This window comes from Acomys russatus, chromosome 28, assembly GCF_903995435.1.
Source record: "Acomys russatus chromosome 28, mAcoRus1.1, whole genome shotgun sequence".
NCBI lineage: Eukaryota > Metazoa > Chordata > Mammalia > Rodentia > Muridae > Acomys > Acomys russatus.
In genome coordinates, this window is record NC_067164.1 from 30,303,421 (window position 1) to 30,331,051 (window position 27,631).

Consider the following 27,631-nt stretch of genomic DNA (forward strand, 5'->3'; position numbering starts at 1 on the left):
TGTGCCCCAGCTCCCTCGATACAGATTACTTTCTTTTTCTCTTTTTTAGATTAAGCCCTGCAGTTCACCTGCAAGCCAGAAGAGGGCATCAGATCTTGTTATAAATGGTTGTGAGCCATCATGTGGTTATTGGGAATTGAACTCAGGACCTCTGGAAGAACAGTCAGTGCTCTTAACCTCTGAGCCATCTCTCTAGCTCCCTAGACTACTTTTTCTCTCTCTTTCTTTTTTCTTTTCTTTTCTTTTTTTTTTCAAGACAGGGTTTCTCTGTATAGCCTTAGCTGTCCTGGACTCACTCTGTAGACCAGGCTGGCCTCCACTTGAACTCACAGTTCGAGTGCTGGGATTAAAGGTGTGCATCACCCATGGCTGGGTTACTTTCCTTCCCTTTCCCTTCCCTTTCCTGCCTTCCTTCCTTTCTTTTTTGGAGACAGGGTTTTTCTATACAGCCCTGGTTGTCATGGAAGTTGCTATATAGACCAGGCTGTCCTTGAACGCACAGAGATCCTCAACTTTGTCCTCTGAGAACTGAGATTAAAGACATGCCACCAGACCTGGCTAGAAAATTTTAAGCAAGGGAGGGACATAATTATGTCAGTATTTCAGATTATTTTAGCTGTAAATACCAGGACTGTGTGTGACTGCAGAGCCATGTTAGCAGGTTACCATCCCAGCGTCCCCCAGGAGAAAGGAAGTCTGGATGAGGGGACAACCAAAGTAGTCGAGGGGGAGTGAAGAGGCAAGCCACGAAACATCCATGTTCCAAGAGGGAGGAAGTGCCATCCCTGGAACAGCATGAGGCTATTAGAGGGAACTTAGTCAGGAAGGATGACTTCAGATACAAGAACTCCTAGAGTAGAAGGGGTCATCCATGGCCACACAGGGCAGGTGGGCCAATATTCTCACTAGTCCCACTGTTCACTGTGGGTTGAACATTCCGAATTTGCAACCTCCGAGTAGTGACAAGTGGCCATAAGATGAAAATTCTGCAGCAGCCCTCATGGGCAAGCTGCACGTACAATGCAGGCACACTGAGACACTATATGAAAGTATTTCAGCTCATGTGTAAGGCGTGTATGAGACAGAGGTAAGTGCCGGGCCTGTGTTTGGGCCTCATCTTCACATCTCATTATCTGGACAAATCCTGGTGTCTCAAACACTTCTGGTTCCAAGCATTTTTCTCATGTAACTGAATATGGGATGGGGGAGGGTGGAGAAGGGGCTACAAAAAGTAGCACAGCAAAAAGGCTTCTGAGTACACAGCAACCAAAATTTACTTCAAAACCAAAGCAAAGCTGAGGCGCTTCTAGCAGCTGGCACTGCATGACAGACCCACTGGAGGCCGCTTCTGCCGGGCACCAGCATCATGTCACCGGCCAGGAGCACTGTCCTCTCTGAGACTGTTGCACCCTGAGTAACACAGGTTTTACTGAAAATGCAGGTTCCTGCTCTGAGTTTAGCCCTGGGAGACAACCATTCCTCAGCTTACAGGGGTCACATCAGTGTGCCTGGACTGTGCTGCGCTGTTAGGACAAACAGGCTCATTCCTTAGGATGCCATGTCGCTTTCCTCTTCAGTACACAAAGGGAAGTGTGCAGAGGGTGGGTCGGCCCGCCGCCCAGCGCCAGTCAGACCGCTGGAGTCTTGTGAGCAACTCTGAACCCCCAGTCGGAAAACTCATGTGGAGAAGATAGGTCCTCACACAGAGTCAAGTAAGCACGCTATTCTATTAAATACAAACATCAATCCAGGCGCAGTGGGAGGCTGAGGCAAGCAGGTATCTCTGAGTTCAAAGCCAGCCTGGTCTACATAGTGAGGAGTAGCCAGAGCTACAAAGACCCTGTCAAAAGCAAAAGAAAACAAAACAACAAAATCAATGCCCAAGAGCATCCCAAGTTCCCCAGTACTCGGAGAGAGGGCTGGGACTCTCCTCCCTTTCACTACTGCACTTTCTGAAGAGCGACAGAGCCTCCTGCAGAGCCGGCAGAGCCAGCGCGCGCTTCAGCCGGGCCGCACCACTCACCGCTCTAAAATATGGTTGTTCTCAGCCAGCTCCTTAACCACGCCTTCCATTTCTTCCTTTAACTTCTTCATACTAGATATATAAAGCAAAGGCAGACATAAACCATATTTACATTGTTTTAGTTTTATAATCTAAGTAGCCATGAAATAATACCAATCACAGAAGACAACAAACATTTTGAAAATGTAAGAACAAGGTTTCAGACTGATGAGAGCAGGTGGCACCGTTCTAATCCCAGGACACCACTTACCCAAGAGTCATCTCCACTAAGGTGTTAGAACTAGGGTAGACCGGGGCCATGGCATGCTTGAGTCCGCTGGAGGCTGCAAGCATTTTCTGAGGCAGAGTTTCTTGCAACTACAACATAAAGCAAAGGTGTCACTGGATGAGGTGCACACTACCAATCAAGGGTCAACTTACAGCTTCAGGAAGGCCAGCTGACTCCTGGCACCCACTCTGCAGGGGACATGTGTTCTCTAGGCAAGTGCCTGCCTGACCAAGGACGTACAGCCCTGGCCCAGCTTTCAATTCCTGTTTCAAAACTGTCAGCGGAAAGTGCTGAAGTCAAAACTCTTTAAAACAGTTTTCCTTACAAACAATAAACGATAAGTTATCAGGTGTTTTTAATTGTCCAACATTTAAAAAACAAAAAATGGGCCTTTGTTGTACCACATGCCTTTAATCCCAGCACTCGGGAGGCAGAGGTAGGCAGATTGCTGTGAGTTTGAGGTCAGCCTGGTCTACAAAGAGAGTCCAGGACAGCTACAATAACACAGAGAGATCCTGTCTTGAAAAACAAAAACAACAAGAACAACAAATGGGTGACGGGCCACTGTTGCGGCAATAAAGGCACCTGCTGCGAAGCCTGCCGCCCCAGCTCCTTCTTGGAGCCCGCAGGGAGGAGCTGTTCCCTGGCCCATGCTGCACACACATAACCATTGGAACCGTCCTGTCGCAGTCCCCTCGAGGTGGAAAGCTTTTTCCTATAGCACTAGAGGGCGTACCTTGTTAGTGTAGTCCTGATACTTGGACACTTCCTCTTCGATATCAAGACACTGGTTTGTAAGTGACAGCAGCTGTTTCCTGAGATGAAGCATTTTCCTGAAAACCAGGGAGAGTTTATCAGTAGGTGGCACCCTGGAAACTGTCACCAAAGTTCACTGCTTACGCTACCCTGCATAGACATCCCACCCGTCCCCCACACGAATCCACTCACCTCATCCACTCCTCTGACTTATCCAGAAAGGCGTCGTACTTCCTAACGCATTCCTCTGTAAAGTGGGTCATTGCTTTTGTTGCATGGTAATACAGTTTTTGTCTACAAATTAGAAATAACCAGAGGCTTTAATGTGACCGCACTATTTCTATCTCCAATTAAAAAACATTTCAGATACACAAAAATCATCGGTTTTATAATTAATTAGAAACCTGAGCTGGAGCTACAGGTGGTGTGAGCCACCTGACGTGGGTGTTGGGCCCTGAACTGGTCCTCTGGAAGAACAGTAGGCACTCTTAACCACTGAGCCACCTCTCCGCCCCAAATACCTATTAGCTAGAGTTAGCTAAGACGGTTGTGCTGTTTCCTCAGCACAGCACTGAGGCCGACCACTGAGGGGGGCAGAACAAGGCCTTTCTCCCGTCCTAGTACTCTCTTGACCAGAGACCAGAAGAGCGGACCCCAACAGTGAAAACCTCCGAGAGGCAAGACTAAAAGTACAGTTATTGCAATTAATCTCAACTTTAAGAAAAGTCAAAATGTCAAAAAGCAGCAGCAAAAAGAATCAATCTTAACTGAACCTGGACACTTACTTATCAAATTTGTGGATCTGTTCTTCATTATAAGCTAGCCCTGGAAATGGGAAAGAACATACTTCTGTTAATGGAGAGCTGAACATCATATGTGATATTTTTCTTTTGAGATTAAAGCTTCAGAAAGGCTAAGAATTTGAAATGGGTATAGCAGGTTTGGGGTCCACTGGCTACTTACACCCCATTGATGCTTTAATTTGATCAGCATAAAGTTATGATTTAAAATAAAAATTAACTCTTAACACTTAAGTCAGGATTTTTTTTTTTTTTTTTGAGACAGGGTTTCTCTGTGTAGCCCTGGCTATCCTGGACTCACTTTGTAGACCAGGTTGACCTCGAACTCACAGCGATCTGCCTCTGCCTCCTGAGTACTGGGATTAAAGGCATGTGCCACCACTGCCCGGCAAAGTCAGGATATTCCTTTTTGTTTGTTTGTTTTGTTTTGTTTTTTGTTTTTTGAGACAGGGTTTCTCTGTGTAGCCTTGGCTGTCCTGGACTCACTTTGTAGACCAGACTGGCCTCAAACTCACAGCGATCTGCCTTCCTCTGCCTCCCAAGTGCTGGGATTAAAGGCATGCACCACCACCTCCCAAGTTTTTATCTCTAGCTTTTCTTTAAAAAAAAAAAAAAAAAAAAAAAAAGCACTCAGGAGGCAGAGGCAGGTGATCTCTGTGAATTTGAAGTTAGCCTGGTCTACAGAGCAAGTTCTATGACATCTGGGGCTACCCAGAGAAATCTTGTCCCTAAAATCAAAAAAAAAAAAAAAAAAAGAAAGAAAGAAAGAAAGAGAGAAAGAAAGAAAAAGGAAAGAAGGAAAGAGAAAAAGAAAAAAAGGCTGTGTGTGGCCTAGGCAAAACAGGGGTGACAGGAGCCCCAGCTCAGATATGCTGCTGACTTCAGGCAGCCGTCTCTGAATGCTGCCTGCCTAGCCTCAGAAGGTCTAGGGCTCGTAACTTTGGTGTAAGACACGCAGAAGGTTGGTTTGACAACAACTTTTCGTACATTCAAGCGCTTCTGACACGGCTTCCACAGCCGAGCACAGCACAGGGACTAAACTCCACACTAGGAGAGCAAACAGCAAATGTTACTCACTGCGTTCTGCTTTGTCTTTTTTGAATTGATAGTAAATCTCTGTGATGCAGTTTAACAGGACTTGTAGTTTTTCTACACTATTTAAGGAAGAAAAACCCAAGTAAATTATTGGAATTTGTGCAACAACAGTTAGTAGGAGCAGTGCTAGCCCACGAGGCTGTACCTACTTCCTGTCTCTTGGGTGGGTGCCTTCCTGGTGTGCCCAGGTGTCAGCCAGCGATCCCCCTGTCGATAGCCTGCTCTCGATGTCCTGAAGACTGCTTTCTATTGTTCCCTGAGAACTGGAAAGCTAAACAGAAGAACGGGTTAGGTTAGAATGCCCACGACCATCTGGAGGCTCAGTCTAACAGTCTCTGTCAGCCTCATCATCGATTTCTAGGTTTTCCTGTGGGGCAGTGCTGGAGGACACTCACAAAAACCTTTTAAGTACGTTCTTTTGGAGGTGGGGGTGGTGATGTGCTACTTTAAAATTAGAAATAATGAACTATATCTCCTGCCCTTGTTTCTGACTTTTAAATAATTTTATCTACTAAATTTCCCCCCTAAAGTTTTAAATGTCACTTAAAGTGTGTAAGTAAATAAGGCTAAAGGTTCACAGAACAGTGACTTCTAACCTATGATGCATTCTGACATTTTCTATCTTACTTAAAAATACTGCTGACTGCAAGGCACTAAACTTCACAGCATATGACTCATCCTTTGGAAAACCACTGCTCTGGAGCTAAAGCTACGGAGAAGAACTAAAGAGCAACCCAATGTATGGAGAGAGTTGAGCTGTTATTAAGTTCCCTGCATTTGTGTGCAGCATGAGGAGGCCAGAGGACAACCTTGGGTGTCACTCCTCTGGTGCCCTCAGCAGTCTGGTCATTAATTCATTTAATCACTCTACAGCCTGACCACAGCCCCACCCCTCCTCTCCTTCAGTCCCACCATCACTGTCTATCACTCCCTCATTCCCTTCTCCTCAGGGAAGGAAAGGCCCCCATGGGTACCAACCCATCTTGGCACATCAAGTCACAGCAGGACTAAGCACATCCTCTCCCACTGAGGCCTGACAAGGCAGCCCAGCTAGGGGAAAGGGATCCATATGCCCACCCCATGGGAGAGCGCCCACCCCATGGGAGAGCGCCAACCCCTGACACTGTTTATGGTCCTCTGTTATGCTTGCAGACAGGAGCCTAGCATAACTGTCTCCTGAGAGGCATCATCCAGCAGCTGATGGAAACAGATACAGAGACCCACAGCCAAACAATAGGCTGAGCTTGGGAGTTCTGTGGAGAGTAAGAGGAAGGATGGAGGGAGCCAGAGGGGTCAAGGACACCGCAAGAAGACCTACAGAGTCAAATAACCTGGGCCCATGGGGCTCACAGAGACTGAACCACCAACCAAAGAACATGCATGGCTGGACCTAGACCTCCTACATATATGTAACTGATGTGCAATTTCGTCAACCTGTGGGCCCCCTATGATCAGAACTCACCAAATGGGCTAAGTAGTTGGCAGTAAACCCTAGGGGCTCCCTCTCTAGCCCTGGGATTACAAGTGTGCACCAAACCATACTGGCTCTGGGGGACTCAACTCAGGTCCTACCAACCAAGCTATTCAATCCCCAGCTTCAAATTCCCTTAATTAAAATTCTCTTTTAAATTACATTTTCTTTTTAAAAAATTTTTATATAAAATATTTTATTTAACCAAATTAGCATGGATAATATTTAAAATATTATAGGAATGCAAGAAATTACTAGATTATCAACAAATAACTCCAGATAATATTCACAAAAATGCTCCATAAAAAGGAGTAATAATTCAATACTTGTAAACAACTGAGCAAAAATGATTTATGAAAGAGAGGAAAGAGTAGATTAAAAAACAGCTTGAGAATGATGCATCTTTCTTCTCTTTCTTTCTATGTATGTGTGTGTGGTAGTCAGACAGTTAGTTCATGGACTTGTGTTCTTCCTCTCTCAGGAGGATTGTGGGGACCGCTCAGGGCATTAGGCTCAGCAACAAGTGTCTTTATCCACTGAGCTGTCTAGTGGGCCCTCTTCTACACTCTAATTTAACATCTATCTTATGAATCCCTTAAATGCCACAGGCTTACAGGCACACAGTATTCTGCCTTTATTTAACTGCACGACAACCCATGAGATTTAGAAAGAAAGGCTGCCATTTTGAGAGAGAGAAACCAAGGATACAAAGAGCTAATAAAGGCCTGATGATGGCTGGGGAGATGGCTCAATGGTTAGAGAGCACCTAGAGGACTAGAGTTCAGTTCCCAGCACCCACATTAGGTGGCTCATAGCTGCCTGTAACTCCAGCTCCAGAGGGGTTCAAGGCACATGGACACCTGCACACACACACACACACACACACACACACACACACACACACACACACACACACACACAGCAATAATGTAAGTCTTTTTAAAGGCGTTTATGTAGCCACCAGGAGCCTCTGGGTACACAGGGGCAGCCAGGGAGTAGCAAGCAGCTCTCACAGTCATCTCCGATTTTGTGTCCTTACTGCCTTTTTTAGGTATAGAAATGACTCACTGCCTGAGAGTTCCAAGCCTTTCTCTTTTTTAAGAGATCGGGCATTTCTGGAGTTGCAGTTATTTCTAGCAAGTGAAAGCACCTACATTTGAGTGCATCCTAAAGAACCACATTATAAATTTCCTTTATTATCACAGGCAGTAAGGACTAAAAACAAAGCAAACCAAAATTGCAGAAAATGTGGGGTGGGAGGGAGATAGGAGAGACAAGATACATGTGCTGTGTTGAAAACAGTGCAAAGAGCTGCAACGTGCAGAATAAGATTTGGGGAAAGGTGGCTCTTCTCCACAGAGCTTTAGAGGTACCGCTGCTCTCAGGAGGCATATGTTAGCTCTCAGCAGCAGAGGACAGAGGGACAGACCGTGGCCCGTAGCTATCATGGCTGCCCAGTACTTACTCTCAACAGTTTGGTATGTATGTCTGAAATTTCACCCAACTCTGCTGCTTCTAGGTTGATTTTCATCAACTTTTCATATCTGTATGAAAAAATACATCACAGGAAACAAATGAATGGGTGCAACAAATACAGGTTTTTAGAAGTTTATTATCATATTCACTTAGTAAAAATTTTAATCAAGATCTATATGCCAACAGATCCTAAGAAATCTTTGCTGCCTTCCTGAATAGCTGCTGCTTCTCTATCTGTGGTTTTTATTTCGGGCTGGTGGTCAATGGTGGACAAGTGTTTCCTGTTTTCAGCTTCATGCCATTCTGAGCAGTTCTGTGGACTCAGATGCCATTTACTCCTTCCAGGCTAGGACAGGCCCTGCCCGTTTTCCTGCGGATCCACGCTGCATATGCTCCCCCCTCTTCAGTTACTTAGCAGTGATCTCCTCATGGGAAGAACTGTCCCGGAACAGCAGTGCTTAGGTAGTGTGCTTTGGGACTGGAGTCTGGGAATGTGTGCGCTGAGGATCAGGACATTTGTACGTCCATTATGAATGTATAGATTAGGATCCAATAGAGAAGGCAAGTTAATTTTGAATCATGTAATGTCAGGATAATGGTGAAAATAACAGTGGGGCGTGGTGGCGCATGCCTTTAATCCCAGTACTCGGCAGGCAGAGGAAGGCAGATCGCTGTGAGTTTGAGGCCAGCTTGGTCTACAAAGAGAGTTCAGAGAAACCCTGTCTCAAAAAACAAAAACAAATAAAAAAGAAAATAACATCTTTCAGAATTATATATGTATATCATAAATGTATACATATTAACTGAATTTATTATATTTCCCTGCTGTACAAATCGTATAATGTAAAAGGCCATTTAAGTTATCATTGAAACAAAACACTTTTTTTTTTTTTTGAGACAGGGTTCCTCTGTGGAACAGCCCTGGCTGTCCTGGACTCGCTTTGTAGGCCAGGCTGGCCTCAAACTCAGAGATCCGCCTGCCTCTGCCTCCCAAGTGCTGGGATTAAAGGCGTGCGCTACCACCGCCCGGCTGCAACAAAATACATTCATAGAATAGTAAGAATAAATTAAAAGTCATTGCTAAAATTCTGTGACTTTTTTTTAACCTATTAATGTGAGTGCATGCATGGGGCAGGGCTGCACACGCTACAGTGCGCATGCGGAGGTCAGAGCAGACTGCGCCAGGCTCTCCCCTCAGCCTTTTGTGGGTTTTGGAGCCAGCACTCTGGTCATCACGCTTGTGCAGTCGGCACCTTGACCCACTCAGCCATCTCACTGGCTCCAAAAGTCGTTGTTCCTAAAATCCAAAAACACCCTCAAGAGGCTGCTCCAGAAGCTGCTGCTATTTCTGGTCCACCTCTGTCTCCCAAGAGAGGTAAGGGGTGGCCTTGGCCCTACTCCACTGCCTTTTCAGTCGGGAAAAGTGGGGGACAATGCCACCAAAATGATGGCGTTAATTCTATAGGAGGAACCGTGCTCTTTTGTTGGGAAAAGTATCCACTGAGCCCGGCCACGCTGTCAACAAGCCCTGCGCGCTGTGCCCCACTGTGTTAAAGATAATTAAAACAGACACTCTGCGGCACATTCCCACAGCTCCTGCCAGGATGCATCTACTCACACTTTCACAGTCTTCTCAATGTTTCTGATGCAGAAATCCAATGTGATCACAACTTCTGTCTTCTTGTGAACAGTTTCATTGTAATCATCTTTAACTAATTCACTGAAAAATAATGTTACTTCCCTTAGTTTAAGTACTATTTTTGGACTAGCACTAATTACTATGGAAGTCTACTTAAAACACATTTCATTATATATATATTTTTTTGAGACAGGAGTTCTGTGTAGTCTTGGCTGTCCTAAATTCACTCACTTTGTAGACCAGGCTGACCTCGAACTCACAGAGAGCCACCTGCCTCTGCCTCCAGAGTGCTGGAATTACAGGCTTGTGCCACCATGCCCAGCTCACATTTTGTAAATTTTATTTATTATTTATTTATTTTGGTTTTTGTGCTGGAATTAATGGCATACACCACCACCACCCAGCCATTTTGTAAATTTTAAATGCCAAAATTTTTAGGCATTCTTTAGGGTACTAATAAAAGCATTTCTGTGCCATGCTTTTATCTTCTCGTGGTGGGCTCAATTGTACGAGCCAGGTGTGGTGGCGCATGTCTTTAATCCAAGCACTTGGAGGCAGAGGCAGGCAGATCTCTATAAATTTGAGGCCAGCCTGGTCTACAAAGTGAGTCTAGGACAGCCAGGGCTACACAGAGAAACCCTGCCTTGAAAAACAAAACAAAACAAAAATTTGTGTGCCTTTTATATAGCTGGGGCATTTATACTTCACAGACTATCAGCATTAATTAGGTTAAAGTTTAGAAACCCAAGGCATTAAAGTTACATTAAGGATCAAACACCAACCTACAGTTATACAAACAGTCATGTAACATTTGAGTCATTAAGTTAATTTTGCTGCTTATGTCACATGTGTGATCTCCAAAAGAGGATGACGTGGTGAATACATAATAAAAGGCCTCTGGATAACAATAGTGATCAGCAATCAAGGCCTAAAATCTGTTTTTTTTTTTTTTTTTTTTTAATTTTTATTTTTAATTACCTAAGAATCACTTTTAGAATTATATAAATACAAGACAGAGAGGATATCACATGTGGCCAGTGAAGTCTGACAACTGGACAGATCCTCCAAAAGAAAACCTGACACAAGAAAAAAAAATTGTTTTTTATTAAACTTAGACTATAATGAGCAAACCAAGCAAACAAAAAATCAAAAGCATTGAACCACTGACCAGTGACAGGAAAAATGGATGCTGTTTGTATTTGGCACATTTAATTTCTTCTAGACATCCACCAAGAACCAGCTTCCACACTAAGCCACCCCTAGTGCTAAGCTTTCTGCAATAGCCTGTGACCACATGAAAGTGGACAGTAGCCACAGGAAAGAACCCTAAAGCCAGCCAGGTAGGAAAAGGCCTACAGTCCTAGCACCTGGGAGGTGGAGGCAGAAAGATCAGGAATTTAAGACCAGCCTGGGCTACACGGGGAGCTACAGGATAAAAAACCAGAGCCAGGAACCAGAATGGTACAAAGTCCACCCATGTCTGTGCAAAGATGAACGGTGTGAGTGTAAGCATACACAGACTGTGACAAGCATTAGGCCCCCAGGAACTGCAGTGAGAGGAGACCAGGAAAGCATTCCCTAGTGGCCTTTGGCATCAAGGTCACACTGTGTGACTGCAGGACAGTCAACAACAGCACGGTTCTTGAAGAAGATCCATTTGCCTGACCAGATGGAAAGATGACCTTCATAAGCCACAAAAAGTTAAAGAAAAAAATGACCCAAATTATACACATTTTGTGTGAAGAGTGTGTGTGTGGGGGCGTGGGGTAAGGGGTGAGGTGGAGGCCATGGGTTAGCCACCAGTGTCTTTCCTCAAGCACCACCCACCTTTCTTTTTCAGAAGGGTCTTTCTCTGAGACCGGGGACTTGCCAAGTAGGCTGGCTGGCCAGCAAGGCTGAGTGACCTGGCTGCCTCCGCCTTCTCGGTGGTGGGATTATTATAAGCCTGTGCCACCGTGCCTGCAGCTTTGTTAGGAAAGTGTGGGTCTGATCACTTGCTGCTCGTGCATCGTGCTTCTCGGGCTGCAGTCTATTACTTACATCAGCCACCGGACGCCCTTCCGCATCAGCTCTTGGTAGAGCAGCAGGGTGCTGGCAATTCTGCAGGCATAGCACACAACCCCCGTCACTGCCTGGTGAAAGACAAAGTATTTGCTGCTGATAGTGGACAAAGTAACAGAAACATTTACAAAAAGTATTCAGGCTTCCATATTTTCATCAGGTAAATAAATTACCAATGTCTAAAAGCTAAACGGATATAACTACAATAAACATTTCAATCCTTAACATTATATAGAAACATGTTTCAATGGAGAATATTCCCTTTTATTGAGTTCAAGAAAGAAAATAATATAAAACTATTTAGAATGAGTAATACTTTAAATAAATATTTTCCTAAGTCATACATAGAGACACAATATATTTATTACTTCACCTACTGAAAATTCAATAAAATACTAACCTTGGCCATGCTAGCATCACCATCTAAATCATAACGTGGATGTACTTTAGGTAGGGAAACTGAAATATAAAGTAAAAGACAAAATCAGAAACAAAGATGTTTGGACAAATGAATTTACTCTTTACATGGCAAGCAGACCATCTGCATTACACATACAAGAGGCAATTCTCTAAGGTACTTTCCCTAGCTTTAGAAAGAAGAAGGCTGGGAGACGGCTTGGTGGGTATGAGCTCTTGTGAGGGCCTAAATTCAGACACAGCGCCCATGTATGAAGCTGGGAGTGGGGTGGCTGTTTGTGCCTGTGGCCCCAGCACTGTCAGGGTGGAGACTGGCAGACCCCAGAGTTTGGAGGCCAGCCCGCTCATTTATATGCACACACGCTCTGGCACTGTGTGAAGCCAGAGAACAAGATGAGGGCGTGGCTCCCTTCCACTCACACGGGCTGAGACTGACCTTGGGCACCAGGCTCTCATGATTAGCACTTTACCCACTGAGCCGTCTCACCAGCCTCATTTTTCTGTTGTTGTTAAATATATTTAACACAATACTTGTCTTTCAATCTAAATTTAATATTAAAGTCTCAAATGGGGGCTGGAGAGATGGCTCAGAGGTTAAGAGCACTGACTGCTCTTCCAAAGGTCATAAATTCAATTCCCAGCAACCACATGGTGGCTCACAACCATCTATAACAAAATCTGGTGCAGAATGCTGTATACATAATAAATAAATAAATCTTAAAAAAAAAAGTCTCAAATGGATGCAAAATCCTGGATAACTCTTTTTTTTCCCCACTAGTAGGACAAAAATTTAAATAATTTGTAAGATATAGATCTAATTTTTTCTTAAATTCTAAAGAATGGCAGAATTTACTATATACACTGAGTAAAACAAATATTTGCTGAAATTTATGATAGAAATAGTATTTTGGGAGTTACCAAAACACTAAATGAAGTTATAGTAAAACATGACAAACCATCACCTCACAAATCAAATTATTGAAGAAAACTATGAGGCTTTTAAAAATTTGTAATCTTTATAAACTATTTTATGAATTTCAATACTTACAGAAAGTTTTATATTACGATTATTGTGAACAGGGGTGTGGTGGTGCACGCTTTTAATCCCAGCACTTACGGAGGCAGAGGCAGGCGGATCACTATAAGTTTGAGGCCAGCTGGTCTACAAACTGAATCAAGGACAGCCTAGACTACACAGAGAAACCCTGTCTTGAGGAAAAAAAAAAACAAAACAACAACAATAAAACCCCCCAAAGGCTTAGTGTGGACTTTATGAACCTAGCTTTCCACCCTGACTGCAGCACTCTCCTTTCCTCCTGGCACTCCCCCTCACACATCCCTCCCTCACACATCCCTCCCTTACACATCCCTCCCTCACACATCCCTCCCTCTCATTCCTTCTCCTCAGAGAAGGGGGAGGCTCCCCATGGGTACCAACCTGCCCTAGCACATTAAGTCTGCATGGCTAGGCAGCTCCTCGCCCACTGAGGTGAGACAAGGCAGCCCAGTCAGGGAGGCACCAGAGTCAGAAGGCCCTGCTCCAGCTGTGCAACTGTTGAGGGATCCGCGTGTGACCAGGCACACATCAGCTACATCTATACAGGAGGCGTGCATTTATTTTTTAATGGCCATTTAAAACATGACAAAAAAAAGTTTCCAACTTACTTTTTTCATACTTCAGTCCTACGGTGTTTAAGGGTTCCCGGCTTATGACAAAGATGGGGTTCTCCTCTGTGGTTCTAGGAAAGTGCTGAGCTAGCCTTCCGAGCTCTAGGACTAAGCGTCGTCCTTCGTAGATAAGTTCTTGATTTGAAGAAATAATTTTGGTTTGTTTATAAACCAGCTCATGGAATACAGCAGCACTGTGTGAGAGAAGTTTAAGAAAGGACGACAGGATGTGGATAGAACCAGAGGTGAAACTTAATGTTGCAGCAACCACTCATTTGTTTTGTTTTGCTTTTTTTTTTCAAGACAGGGTTTCTCTGTGTAGCCTTGACTGTCCTGGACTCACTTTGTAGACCAGGCTGGCCCCAAACTCACAGAGATCCACCTGCCTCTGCCTTCCAAGTGCTGGGATTAAAGGTGTGCAACACCACACCCGGTGCAACCACTCATTTGTAAGTGATCCTAAGACATGGACAGTTCTGATAAACACTGCTTGTTAATACTGTGTGGAAACAGGAATTCCTTATTACCTGACCCTATCTATCTTTATGTTGACGATTAGGTGACTTAAACATGCAAAGAGCAATATCTAAATCTAATATCTAAATATTTTATCTAAACTGTATTTCTTTTCCTTTCAGGTTTTGGTGTTTAGGGTTGAAGTCAGGGCCTTAAGCATGCACAACATTTGTTTTTGTTATGGTTTGACAAGACAGGGTTTCTCTGTGTAGTCTTGGCTTTCCTGAACTCGTTTTATAGAGCACGCCGACCTCAAACTCACCTACATCCGCCTGCCTCTGCCTCCTGAGTGCTGGGATTACAAGCGTGTGCCACTGGGCCTCGCTTCAACAGACACTTTTACTGAGCTAGCTACATTTCCTTTTCGTAAATTAAAAACAAACAAAAAAAAACCCCCACAACTTAAAAAAATTTTTTTTCTTGTATAAGTATGAATGTTTTGCCTACATTTATGTCTGGTACACCAGCAAAGGCCAGATGAGGGCATCAAATCTCTTGGAACAGAGAGTTACAGACAACTGTGAGCCACCATGCAGGTACTGCAAATCAAACCCGGGTCTTCGTTGGTGCTCGTAACCCCTGAGCCAACTCTGTAGGCCCCTTTCCATGACTTTTCTGAGATAGCAAAACTGCTGTCTCAGTGTTGTCACACAGACTGAGGTCCAAAGAATGAATCTGACTTGTTATTTTTTGGGGGAGGGGTTGGTTGTTTTTTGAGGCCAGGTCTCACTATACAGCACTGGCTGGCCTGGAACTCTTTTAACTTGTGGTGATCCTCCTGCCCCTAGCTCCCAAGTACTAGGATTATAAACCGGATCACCACACACAGCTTCTTCATTCATGACAGAATTCCCATGTAGTTGTAAGAAATAACCAGCAGATGCTTATACCCTCCACCCAGAATCTTACATGGCAGCACCCTGCAACATAGCAAACTGTCACCACCATATCTATTTACTTTGATGCAATCCACCTAGCTCTTTCCTTAGTTTTACATGCAGGTGTATATTTAGTTACATGCAATCTTACTATATAAGATCTAAAAAAAAAAAAAATCACATGGTATGTATTGATTTATGCAAAACAAATGTTGAATATTTCTTCAGTATCCATAAAATGTTTCCTGCTAACTGTAAGAAAACTCCACTAAATTTAAAACTCCACTAAATTTAAGAATTAGGCTTTTGTTTGTAAAGAGGGCAGTATCTTCAATAAAATAGCTCAGTTTTATCAGTACAAGTCATAGAAGTAGCTCTGTGAGACTCGCAAGTTAAGTACAAAAGAACTTACCTGTGCATTTAAGAAAATTAACTGTTTTCATTTCTGATAAGTGATTTGGATCTTACTAACACTTAAACTGAGTTTTCCCAGGGAGACATGGGTGCTGCTGCTGAAGGCACGACATCTTTTCTGCTTGCTCTCGGGTCGAGGAGATGTTTATCACGCTACACAGTCACAGGCAGGAGAAGAGCACAGAGCACTTACGTGTTGTAGCTGTGAATGTAAATCTTATGTGCTGTCATCTGCTGCAGCGAGAACACGTGGACCACCATGCGGTGAAGCACATCACTGGTCTCTGCAAAGAACTGGTCAAAGCCCCAGCACTTCTCCTGGTCAGCTTCCAGGATGTTTGCAAGGACTGGGGTAAGCAATGCCTGAAGACCCCTGAAACAGTATTTAAAAAAGGTACTTGAAGAGAAAGTGTCACAGTGTAAAGCCATAATATCTGCAAAGAAAAAAACAAATCAAAGAAAATGTGTGGTGGTTTGAATAAGGCTGGGCCCCACAGGCTCATATATTGGAATGCTTAGTCACCACGCAGGGGACAGTCTCAAAAATTTAGAAGGCATTGCTTTGTGCTTCTCTCTCTCTCTCTCTCTCTCTCTCTCTCTCTCTCTCTGCCTTTAGTTACTTTTCTAGCACCACGCTCCCTGCCACAATGATAATGGACTAACCCTCTGAAACTGTAAGCCAGTCCAAATAAAATGCTTTCTTTTATAAAAGTGTTGCCTTGGTCATGGTGTCTCTTCACAGCAATAGAGCACAGATTAAGATAAATTGCTATTTTCTTATAGGCTGCAAATCCTCTATCTAAAACACGTGGAACCAGAAATGTTTGAGCGTTAGAGTTTTCCAAGAATTTTGGGGTATTTGTACCCATGTGATTATTGTGGGGATTAGATCCAGGTCTAAATGCAAAATCCCTTTCACATATCTATAATATACATGGCTTGAAGGATTTTACAGTTTTTTAAAGTGAGTCAACATTCTGGTTGCACATGAAATAATGTATGGAATTTTCTGTTTATGGTATTATGTCAATGTTCAAATTATGAACATCATAGGACTTTTAATGCTTAACTTATATTTTTAGATTTTTAAAAAATTAAACTTGCCAACTTTCCAGAAAGCCAGATTACCTTTATCTGATACCCCTTGTCAATGACCTAAGGGCTGCAGTGTGTTATCTGACCTGCTAAGCATTGCTGCCTTTGTTTCACTCCTGTGTGTTCCCTCACTTTCCCAAACACATCGTGGACATGAAGGACTACCCAGGTGAGATCAGTTGGCCAGAACCAGGAGCTCATGAGAGTCAGATGCTGTTCAGCTTCCAGCAAGGGGCCTTTAATGTCCTTGCAATATGGCACTCCAAAATATATTTTATATACAGTCCCTTTAGTGTATTTCTTTGGGAAGTAAAATTGCTAGGATAATCTAGTGGCCAGTTTGTGATAACTCAACAAGGTAAAACCTCTGGCTAAAATGTTCACATACTTAAAAATCTGAAGCTCCAGACCTACTTGCTCTGACTCAGCCTTTTTTTTTTCTTTTTTGTTTTGTTTTGTTTTTTTGAGACAGGGTTTCTCTGTCACACAGAACTCTGGCTGTCCTGGACTTCTGTAGACCAGGCTGGCCTCAAACTCAGAGATCCACCTGCCTCTTTGTCCTGAGTGCTGGGATTAAAGGCGTGCACCACTATGCCTGGCTGACTCAGCCTTTCAATAAACGTTCAAATAAAATACCTCTCCAGTGGTGGGACCTCTAATACTTTTCACTTAAAGCAGCTAGGTTAGGGCTCTCTCTCTTGTAACCCAACGTTTAAATGTGCAAGGGACAGGTACTAAAACAATCCTTGTCTACGGGGAGACAATTTACAAACTTTGTCTAATAAGCATCTACTCTCCCTGGTATGAGGACCATTCCTCTCTGATGCCCCACCTCCCCCAGGTGGGAGGAGAGAAAACTGTAAGGACCCAGCGAAGCTTGTTGGGTAGCAGCATACAGTAGCTAACCCAGAGCAAAGCTAGAGATGCTTAACCATCTGAGAAAGCAAGCTACTGAGCACCCAGACCATGCAAATGCCAGTCTGGGAGTTCCAGCATGACAGCAGCCGTCTGGGGTGCCAGGAAGCAGGGTAACATCAAGTGGAGAAAACAGAAGAGTGAACTGAGTAACGGAAAGAGAGCAAATCTGAGAGCACAGCCTGAGAGCACAGAGGCAGTGAGCTCTGACCTGTACACATGGGTAACCTTCAACTACAGAGTCATCCAGCTTGTCATCATTTCAACAGTGAGGTGGATTCCTCTGTTGCTATACAGTCCTGGCTGGCACACAGGAAGGAGTATGGCTAACCTTTCTCAGTTCATAGCATTTTGCTTAGTAGTTTTCATTGCTCACTTGAGGAACTTGAAGTCTTTACTATTTAATACAAACAAAAGTCACTCAAAGCTCCTTCTGAGATCTAGGAACTCTGATGAAGATTTCTCTGCTGAAAGCTGCTATGGATGAGGTTTGTCTTCCTCCAGAAACACACCAGCTGCCTGCAGCTCAGTAGAGCGACCACTGTAGTGCAGTAATTAACTGGCACAGGCTCCTGCCTGAGCCCTTTACATTCTACGAGGTTCTCTTAGGGGTAATATTTCCTAAATCAAAATGACACAAATCACCGTAACTGTGAAGTTCTGCTCTCCAATGTTGGGGTTCATCTCAAGCTACTATGCATTCAAATGTTAATTGCAGCCAGGTGTGGTGGCGCATGCCTTTAATCCCAGCACTCGGGAGGCAGAGGCAGGCAGATCGCTGTGAGTCGAGGCCAGCCTGGTCTACAAAGTGAGTCCAGGACAGCCAAGGCTACATAGAGAAACCCTGTCTCGAAAAACCAAAAAAAAAAAAAAAAAAAAAAGTTAATTGCTTGTCCCCCAAGCATCTTTACTAATGATGTTGTGTAAACTTTGCCTCCTAAGTTATCCCTGATTGGCTATATAAAGTTGCCTGTAGCCTGGACTAGGCAGAAGAGAGGTAGGTAGAACCGAGGTCTGTGGGTCTGCTGATAGCAGAAGAACGGAGGAGGAGGACAGAGGAAGCAGGAGCAGGCTGCCGTGGGGAGTGGACCACCAATTTGCTCTGAGGATTGACCTGACAGGAGAGAAGCAGCCCAAATGAAAAACAAATGCAACTATTTATGGGGGTTTTGGCTGGTAGACAAGATAGCTTAGAGGGTTAACATCTGCCCAGCCCAAATTCATTAGGCTTATTAAAAATCTAACAGGTGGGGCTGAAGAGGTGGCTCAGAGGTTAAGAGCACCACCTGCTTTTCCAAAGGACCTGAGTTTAATTCCCAGCAACCACATGGTGGCTCACAACCATCTATAATGTGATCTGATGCTTTCTTCTGGCTTGCAGGTGTACATTCAGGCAGAAGACTGTACACATAATAAATAAATAAATTTTAAAAATCTAACAGGTTTCTGTGTCTCTTATTTATAAAATAGTGGGTTAAGAATAACTGCCACTTTAATAATTATTCAACACTCCAACACAACACACTTATTTTGGCTCATCTAGTTACATAACGCAGCTTTTTGTTTGTTTTTTGTTCTTGTTCTTGTTTTGTTTTGTTTTTCGAGACAGGGTCTCTCTGTGTTAGCCTTGGTTGTCCTGGACTCGCTTTGTAGACCAGGCTGGCCTCCAACTCACAGTGATTCACTTGCCTCTGCCTCCTGAGTGCTGGGATTAAAGGCGTGTACCACCACGGCCGGTCATAACACAAGTGTATGTCAGAAAATGTCTGAAAAGGTAAAATATAAAACTTTCATTTTTCCTGGAGAGGTGTGAAGAAGGGTTGAGACAGGGTCTCATTCTGTAGTTCAGGTTATCCTGAAACTCATTATGTAGCCTAGGCTGGCCTCAACCAATGGTGCCCTTTCTGTTTCTGCCTCCCAAATGCTGGGTTTATAGGCATGAACCTGGCCTTTTTACTTAGTTTGTTTATTTTTTTGGGTCAGGGTCTCATTGCTATGTAGCTCTGGCCATGATAGAACAACGAAGCCCAGGCTAGCCCTGAACTTGTGGCGCCCCTGCAGCCTCTGCTTCCTGAGCGATAGGATCACAGGTGCATTACTGCCATGCTACTTTTAATTCTCCTTTTTTTTAAAGACTTATTTATTTATTATGTATACAGATCTCATTGTAGATGGTTGTGAGTCAATATGTGGTTGCTGGTAATTGAACTCATGACCTTTGGAAGAGCAGTCAGTACCCTTAACCTCTGAGCCATCTCTCCAGCCCTACTTTTAATTTTCTATTAATCAATTCTTTCTTTGTGATAATCTGAAAATATAATTTTTAGAGTTCTGGCTGCTAAATTAAGACCTTGCAAACATTTGAAATACTGGAAAAAGTACTAGTAATGTTTCTTTCCTTCCTTCCTTCCTTCCTTCCTTCCTTCCTTCCTTCCTTCCTTCCATCTTATTTTCTGAGACATGGTCTCATGTTATGTAGCTCTCACTATTCTGGAACTCACTATATAGGCCAGACTGGTACTGAACTCACAAGAGATTCTCCTGCCTCTGCCTTCCAAGTACTGGGATTAAAGGTGTACGCCACTGTGCCAGGCCTAGAAATGCTTATTTTTCATTCTTTTAACAATCTGGATATTTCTTTTTAAATACAGAGAATATTAAACAGGTATAAGTGCAATTAAAAAACTTACTCCTAGTTACACCACTATTTATGGCCCATCAGTATAGAAGTCCTTAGTATAGCCAGGCGTGGTGGTGCACACCTTTAATCCCAGCACTCAGGGAGGCAGAGGCAGGTGGATCTCTATGAGTTTGAGGACAGCCTGATCTACAAAGCCAGGACAGCAGGACTATACAGAGAAACCCTTTGTAGACCAGCCTGGCCTTGAATTTACAGAGATCTGCCTGCCTCTCCTCCCTAGTGCTGGGATTACAGGTGGGCACCACTCAACCCAGCTTGAAGAGAATTTCAAGACACATGAGAACTAATCTTAAGAACACATGCCCTACATCCTCAGGAAATGATCCCTGAAGCTCAGCTCAGAATGGTCACATCACACCAAATGCAGAAAATCAAGTGGTTGAACCTAATAAACATAAACATAAACATAAAAATTCAGAAGTGATAGTCCATGCCTGTCATCCCATCTTGTGGGAGGTAGAGGCAGAAGGATTATCAGTCTGGGCCACATACTGAGTTGAAGGCTAGCCTGGGCTACAGAGCAAGCCTCAAAACACAAAACCGACAGAAACAAGAAACAAAGACAACCCTGAAAATATGCTTAACTACTTGAATGTTTTTAGGATTTTCAGACATAGAAGTTTCAGCACTAGGTGCCAAAGGTTAAGAGTCAGGCACACTACACTTACCGAGAAAGACTACAAGAAACAGGCATGTCTGCACTCCAGTCAATTGGCCCATTTTCTGCTTTCTGTACTCCAGATATCGCACCTGAGGGCTTTCCAGTGATTATTTTGTACCTTGGGAGAAAGAGCAGCAGAATAAGGAAAGCAGGCATTACTGCATGGCCTATTAGCGACCCGGCACAAGTGTTTCTTCAGTTGTGCCTACAGTCGTCTACTAGAGCACACATTGTGATAGCAACAGGGTGCATGAAACAATCCAAACATGTTGACTCTGACCGAAGGGAACGGCAGCTGTACAAATGCTATCTACATGCCATCATTAATTTTCATTTGGGAGCCCAGAGTGTCAGGAACAGCATCCTGATGTTCACAACAAATACATCAACTTTCCACCTGAAAAAATGGGGCAATCACAAAGAAAGTCACATCACTGAGTATGGCTAGACCATAAACAGCTCCTCGTCCTTTTTACCATATTGTCCAAAGGCACAGTCACACAGACTACTATAAAGTCACTGCAAAATGAGCCGTAGGAGGGGGGATAAAACTACACACAGCACAGTACCAGAAAAGGCCTCTGCACAGTCTGAAAGCGCACACACACGTAGGGACAGATGCTTTAATATGAAAGCCACATGACGAGTGTGACACTGAGATGTGAGCAGGGCCAGGCGGGCAGGGACACAGGGAAGCGGAGGATGTGTGCAGTGAGCCAGGGCAGCCGGGCTGTAGGTCTCAGCACGCGTCTTCCCTTTAAGAGTGACTTACCTGCGTGAAAGCGTTCAGCATCAATCGGCAGCATCTTACATCAGCCAGAGGATAGTGTTCATGTCAGATAATTCTTAGTTTATCATCTAAACAAACGTGCTCTGAGAATCATTGTTTTTTTTTTCTTTTTTTTAAACTAGACCTGATCAGTAATTTGATGGATAGAGACTGCTCTTTCTTCCATTGAGGCAGCCATAATTTCTGCCTCAAGAGATGTTTGAAAATAAAACAAAAATTAGCCAGGTGTGGTGGTGCACTCCTGTAACCTCAGCACTCGGGAGGCAGAGGCAGGTGGGTCTCTATGAGTTTGAGGCCTGCCTGGTTTACAAAGTGAGTCCATGACAGTCCAGGCTACACAGACAACCCCTGTCTTGAAAAACCAAAACCCAAAACAAAACAAAATTTCTCTATCTTGTTCTTGATTTTTTTTGTTTGTTTGTTTACTATCCGTGGCTTTGTGTACTGTTCATTTCTCCAATAATATGGCAGCATACATATGTATACAGCGCTATGGGGTTGGAGAGGTGGCTCAGCAAGCAAGAACACTGACTGATCTTGGACAGGGCCTGGGTTCAGTACCCAGCACGGACAGGACTATTCACAACCATCTGTGGTCTGAGTTCCAGGCAATCCTCTGGCCAGGTACCAGGTACACAGACATACATCCAGGAAAACACTTATACACATAAAATATGAATTTTAAATGTATATGACTACACTACAGAAATGCTTTGTCTCTGGATGGAACCTGTAACAACAGGGAAAAAATTACTGCCAAAATGTCATTTTTACAGTGGTCAATCAGTTCAGTGGAAGGTAAGAATTAAATTTCCTTGGTTCTATTTCTCTAGAGAAGTATATTGGTTTTTGTTGTTGTTTCAGCTGCACAGAAAAGAGGTGACAAGCACACAAAGTGGTACAGAGAAATGAAATATGCTTAACTAAAACTCAGAAAACAGTACATATGTAACAATGGACCTTAGACGAGGGACTATTTATACTCTGTGCATATTTAAACATGATTTGGAAAATCACATCAACATTCTTAGCGGGTTGCACTCTTAGTAAAATCCAGGCAGCATAAGTATCAGAAAAAGCCAATCTTCATTAGTTTCATCAACTTCATTTTCTCCTACATATGGAAAAATAAGATAGTATACGTGTGTCTGTGTATATGTATATGTATAAACACATGTAAATTTTAGAAGCCACTTACATCACTTCTTTATTCCTCCGAGGCCCCTCAAAAGGTCTAAATGGCAGCGACCCAGTAGCTGCATGGTAGAATGTCACCCCAACACTCCAAAGGTCAACTGTAGCCCCGTATTTCTTTTGATGATCTTTCCTTAGCACTGCTCTCTCATACATGTCTGGGTGCTAAAACAGAAAAACATTATGAGCTTATGACTTAAATATAATAAAAAATTGAGTACTCAACAATGCTAGAAGTCCTATCATGATTTCCTCAGACTTTCACTTTTCCATTCTCAAAAGACTATTTTGGGCTGGGGGAAGACAGCTCAGTGGGTAAAGGTCCCTGTGACGAAGCCCAGTGACCCAAGTCCAACCTCTGAGACAAACACGGCAAGGGAGAGAGGTGACTACCACAAGCTGTCCTCTGACTTCTACAAGGGTGCTGCAGCATATGCATGCCTCCCCCCAAAAAATAGAGGTAATAAAAATTTTAAGCTCAATAATTCTAACTGACCCCAACCCCTATCCAGCAATTTCCCAATCTGCTGCTTCCCACCAAAGCAAAACGTCCCTCGCCTCACTGCACTGAGCCCAAAGGGGCCTCTGGGCCTCTCCTGGCCAGACGTTTCTCAAGTCATAAATTTATATAATATTTTATAGGCCCGTGACCCATAACTCCATGTGCAATACATTATCCGGTTATTAAAATGAAACTATCAGTCCTGTGTGACTTACCAAGTATTCTTCGGTGCCATACAGCGACACAAACTGCTCATCATCCTCTAGCTCTCTAGCGGCACCGAAGTCTGTGAGTTTGTACACAGATTGTCCGTCTTCCCCTATGACACGCATGATGTTTCCTGGCTTGATGTCGCGGTGCACGATGCCATTTTCTCGGAGGTGGTTCATCCCACCCACTTCGGCAGTAAACACAGAACAAACAAATCACAATGCAGGCCTCCATCCGCAGCGCATCTCAGACTCCGGGACCTGATGCATTCATACTCACTCTAACTTACGTTGCTGTGTGCATTGCCTCCTTTTATTCTAAGAAACAGGACCCTCCCTATAAACACCCATATCACACACATACACACTCCACGCACAAATGTGTGTATATACACTCTCATGTTTCAACCACAAGGAGTTGTAGATGAGAATTATGGCCCTTGGAAGTGTGCTGTCTCTGATAACTATTAGGCCAATGGAACAAAAGAGTCTGAAGCCCAGGCCGCCCTGAACTATCTTTGGTGATACAGACAAAATGATAAGATCCCAGAAAGATGCCCAGTTTTCACCAGTTTTACACATTTTTGCTGTCGTTTTTTGAGATGGTTTCTCTGTGTAACAGCCGTGGCTGTCCTGAAACTCACTCTGTAGACCAGGCTGGCCTTGAACTGAGATCTACCTGCTTCTGTCTCTTGAGTGCTGCGATTAAAGCTGTGTGCCACCATGTCCAGCTCTTGTTTTATACTTATTTTACTTTGGGAAAAAATGTTATAAAAAGAAGTTGGCTTTAACATATATAAAACAGTTTAAAACAAAACAAAACCAGTTAGGAGCTGAAGAAATGGCTCAGCAGTTAAGAACACTGTCTGCTCTTCCAAAAAACCTGGGTTCAATTCCCAGCACCAACATGGCAGCTCACAACTGTCTGTAACTCCAATTCCAGGTAATTTGACACCCTCACATTAATGCACATAAAATTAAATCGATTATTTTTCAAAAGTATCAAAAGGAGGGCATAGTGTGACCACTGTTCTCTTATGTTGTGCTTATGGTCAGTGCTTCCCAGTCTGTGGTTTTGTCTTCAGGGCAAAGGCATTGATGCTGCTAGAATTAAGTTGCCTGGCTTACAGGCAGGGCCATCAGCTGAGATCACAGGCATGGACCACCAGCTGGGCCTTCTCAAACATCTGACTCATTTCTTTCCAAGAAGGTATTATTTCACTTGTCTTTTAAGAAAATAACAGAACTGGGGGTTGGAGAGATGGCTCTGAGGTTAAGAGCGCTGACTGTTCTTCTAAAGATCCTGAGTTCAATTCCCAGCAACCACATGGTGGCTCACAGCCATCTGTAATGAGATCTGATGCCCTCTTCTGGCAAGCAGGTAGGACACTGTATACATAATAAATAAATAAATCTTAAAAAAAAAAAAAAACCCCAAAATTATTGAAGTACACACACACACACACACACACACACACACACACACACACACACGCTTCATATCATTTGCCATTCATTTTTAAAAAGTATACCATTCAATAATTTTTAATAGCGTGTATAACTGCCACCATTAACATCACAACATTTTTTTTTTTTTTTTTTTTTTTTTTTGGTTTTTCAAGACAGGGTTTCTCTGTGTAGCCTTGGCCATCCTGGACTCACTTTGTAGACCAGGCTGGCCTCGAACTCACAGCGATCCGCCTGCCTCTGCCTCCCGAGTGCTGGGATTAAAGGCGTGCGCCACCACGCCCGGCCAACATCACAACATTTTTATCATGCTCCAAATAAAAGCTGTTTGTGCCTTGTGAGAGCAGCTCTGCAGCCACTGGTAGGTACTCTTGCACGGTAAGCACAGTCATTCACCTGCTTTTTGTTTCTGTGGACTGACTGTACATTTATGTGAATGAGATGACACTGTGATCTTTTGTCTCTTGCTTCTTTCACTCTGTATCCTTTTAAGATTCACCCACATTTTAGCATGTGTCAAGATCTCATCTCTTTACTTTTTGATTAAGAAATTTATTCATGGCCGAGTGTGGCGCATGCCTTTAATTCCAGCACTCGGGAGGCAGAGGCAGGCAGATAGCTGTGAGTTCAAGGCCAGCCTGGTCTACAAAATGAGTCCAGGACAGCCAAGGCTACAAAGAGAAACCCTGTCTCGAGAGAAAAAAAAAAAAAAGTATTCATTTTTGGTATGTACGTGTAGTTAGTTTTTGCCAACTTGACACAGGAAGAGGGGCCTCCGTTGGTGAGTGTCTCCATTAGATTGACCTTTAGCCGTGCTTGTCGTACTTTCTTGATTGCCGAGCGACGTGGAAGGCCCAGCCCACTGTGGGCAGTACTGCCCCAGGTCAGGTGGCCCTGGGAGGTATGAGAACAGCAACTGATATCGGAGAGCAAGCCAGTCAGCAGTGTTTCTGTTTTAATCCCTGCTTTGGCTTCCCGAAGCGATGGCTGTGATCAGGAGATCACAAACACACCCTCTCCCCCGCTGCTGTTGTTTATCACAGCGGCAAAATCCAAGCTAGAACAGTATGTGTGACCTGTGTGTGGCTATGTGTACTTCTCTAAAGGCAGGATCTTGTGTTGCAGAGGCTGGCCTTGAACTTGTATGTAACAGAGGATACCCTGGACTCCTGATCCTGCTGCCTTTACTTCTTAATGCTGGACATACGAACTGGCCTCACCACACGTGGCTTCATTTCTTTTCATGAATGAATAATATTCCATTATATGGATATAAAACATCCTATCTATTTGTTGGTTGATATTTGGGTTGTTCTGATTTTATTTTTTGGCTTTTATGAATAATGAATGCTACAACAAACACAGATATGTAAATGTTTGTGTGGATATGTTTTTAATTCTTTTGGTATGCCTATCAGAATTGACGCAGCATACAGTTATTTTATATTTAGTCTTCTTGTGGAACTGTCGAACTATTTCCTAAATGGCTGTACCACTTCACAAGCCCACAGCAATGCATGCCAGATCTACTTCTCCACATGCTTTTCAATGCTTGCTTTTGTTCTTTGGATCTTCAGGTAAGAAGTGGCATTTCATGAGAATTTCCTTAGTAATGATGTTGAACACTCCTTAAAATACTTGCTGAACATCAGTCTAGCTTTTCTTTTTGACAAATGTCTGGTCAAGCCTTTTCACAAACTTTAAATCTGTCTTTCTGATAGGTATCTGGACAGCACATCTTAAGTGTGATCTGCAAACACTTCCTGTCTGTGAGCTCTCTTTCAGTTATTGTCTCAAATAAGTTGTGGTTTTAAAATCTTTATTTTATGTATGGGTACTTTACGTGCAAGTATATCTACACCAAATGCATCCTTGGTGTTTGTGGAGGCCAGCAAAGGCACTATATTCCCCGAGACTACAGTTACATATGGTTGTTGAGCTGCCATGTGGGTGCTGGGAATTGAACCTGGGTCTTCTGAAAAAGCAGCCAGTGCTCCAACAGCTGAGCCGTCTCTCAAGCCCTAAAGTAAGTTTTTAACACTGATAAACCCTACTCATCTAACACTTCTTTAGGTACTTTGTGCTTTGGGTGTGGTTTCTAAGAAAACATTATATTAAAGTCCTTGTTTTGAACGTAGGAGATTAATGCTTCATTTTGTATCTTTAAATAATGTAGTGGAAGTTTTGGTTTGTTTAAATATTACATTATGTAAACAGGTTTTTTATTTTTTTGAGACAGGGCTTTTCTGTGTAGTCTTGGCTGTCCTGGACTCACTTTGTAGACAAGGCTGGCCTCAAACTCACAGCAATCCACCTGCCTCTGCCTCCCGAATGCTGGGATTAAAGGCATGCGCCACCACTGCCCGGCCAGGTTTTTGTTTTTATCCCAAATCTGGGATATGGAGCGGCTTTTAGTTTGTCCACAGCTGATAATGGCCTCCTGCGACTCAGAGAGGGGTGTGGTCTTGCCAGCTGCAGGCAGTTTAACTTTGAGGACTTTGATGAGAGGGTATAAATGGCAGAGCACAGACATGGAGGAGGAGGAGAAAATGGAGAAAGAGAAAGGTTTGCTGGACTGCTGGATATCCTGACGACTGAGACTAGTATTTTCCCAA

General features: G+C 43.5%; 1 protein-coding gene across 1 annotated transcript in view; it reads right to left on the reverse strand.

The window, feature by feature from the left end:
* Nucleotides 1-1,998: 1,998 nt before the first annotated feature.
* Nucleotides 1,999-27,631, reverse strand: part of Tbk1 (TANK binding kinase 1) — a 37,944-nt gene continuing 12,311 nt past the window's right edge. The window contains exons 5-20 of the mRNA XM_051170396.1: nucleotides 23,556-23,737; nucleotides 22,843-23,003; nucleotides 20,862-20,972; nucleotides 15,676-15,855; nucleotides 13,672-13,868; nucleotides 11,990-12,048; nucleotides 11,569-11,660; nucleotides 9,508-9,609; nucleotides 7,879-7,957; nucleotides 5,092-5,213; nucleotides 4,925-5,001; nucleotides 3,833-3,872; nucleotides 3,240-3,341; nucleotides 3,028-3,124; nucleotides 2,274-2,380; nucleotides 1,999-2,095 (exon numbers count right to left, since the gene is read on the reverse strand). Of these exons, the coding sequence (XP_051026353.1) occupies nucleotides 2,020-2,095; nucleotides 2,274-2,380; nucleotides 3,028-3,124; nucleotides 3,240-3,341; nucleotides 3,833-3,872; nucleotides 4,925-5,001; nucleotides 5,092-5,213; nucleotides 7,879-7,957; nucleotides 9,508-9,609; nucleotides 11,569-11,660; nucleotides 11,990-12,048; nucleotides 13,672-13,868; nucleotides 15,676-15,855; nucleotides 20,862-20,972; nucleotides 22,843-23,003; nucleotides 23,556-23,737 (1,784 nt within the window). The 3' untranslated portion in view covers nucleotides 1,999-2,019. The remainder of the gene's footprint in view (nucleotides 2,096-2,273; nucleotides 2,381-3,027; nucleotides 3,125-3,239; nucleotides 3,342-3,832; nucleotides 3,873-4,924; nucleotides 5,002-5,091; nucleotides 5,214-7,878; nucleotides 7,958-9,507; nucleotides 9,610-11,568; nucleotides 11,661-11,989; nucleotides 12,049-13,671; nucleotides 13,869-15,675; nucleotides 15,856-20,861; nucleotides 20,973-22,842; nucleotides 23,004-23,555; nucleotides 23,738-27,631) is intronic.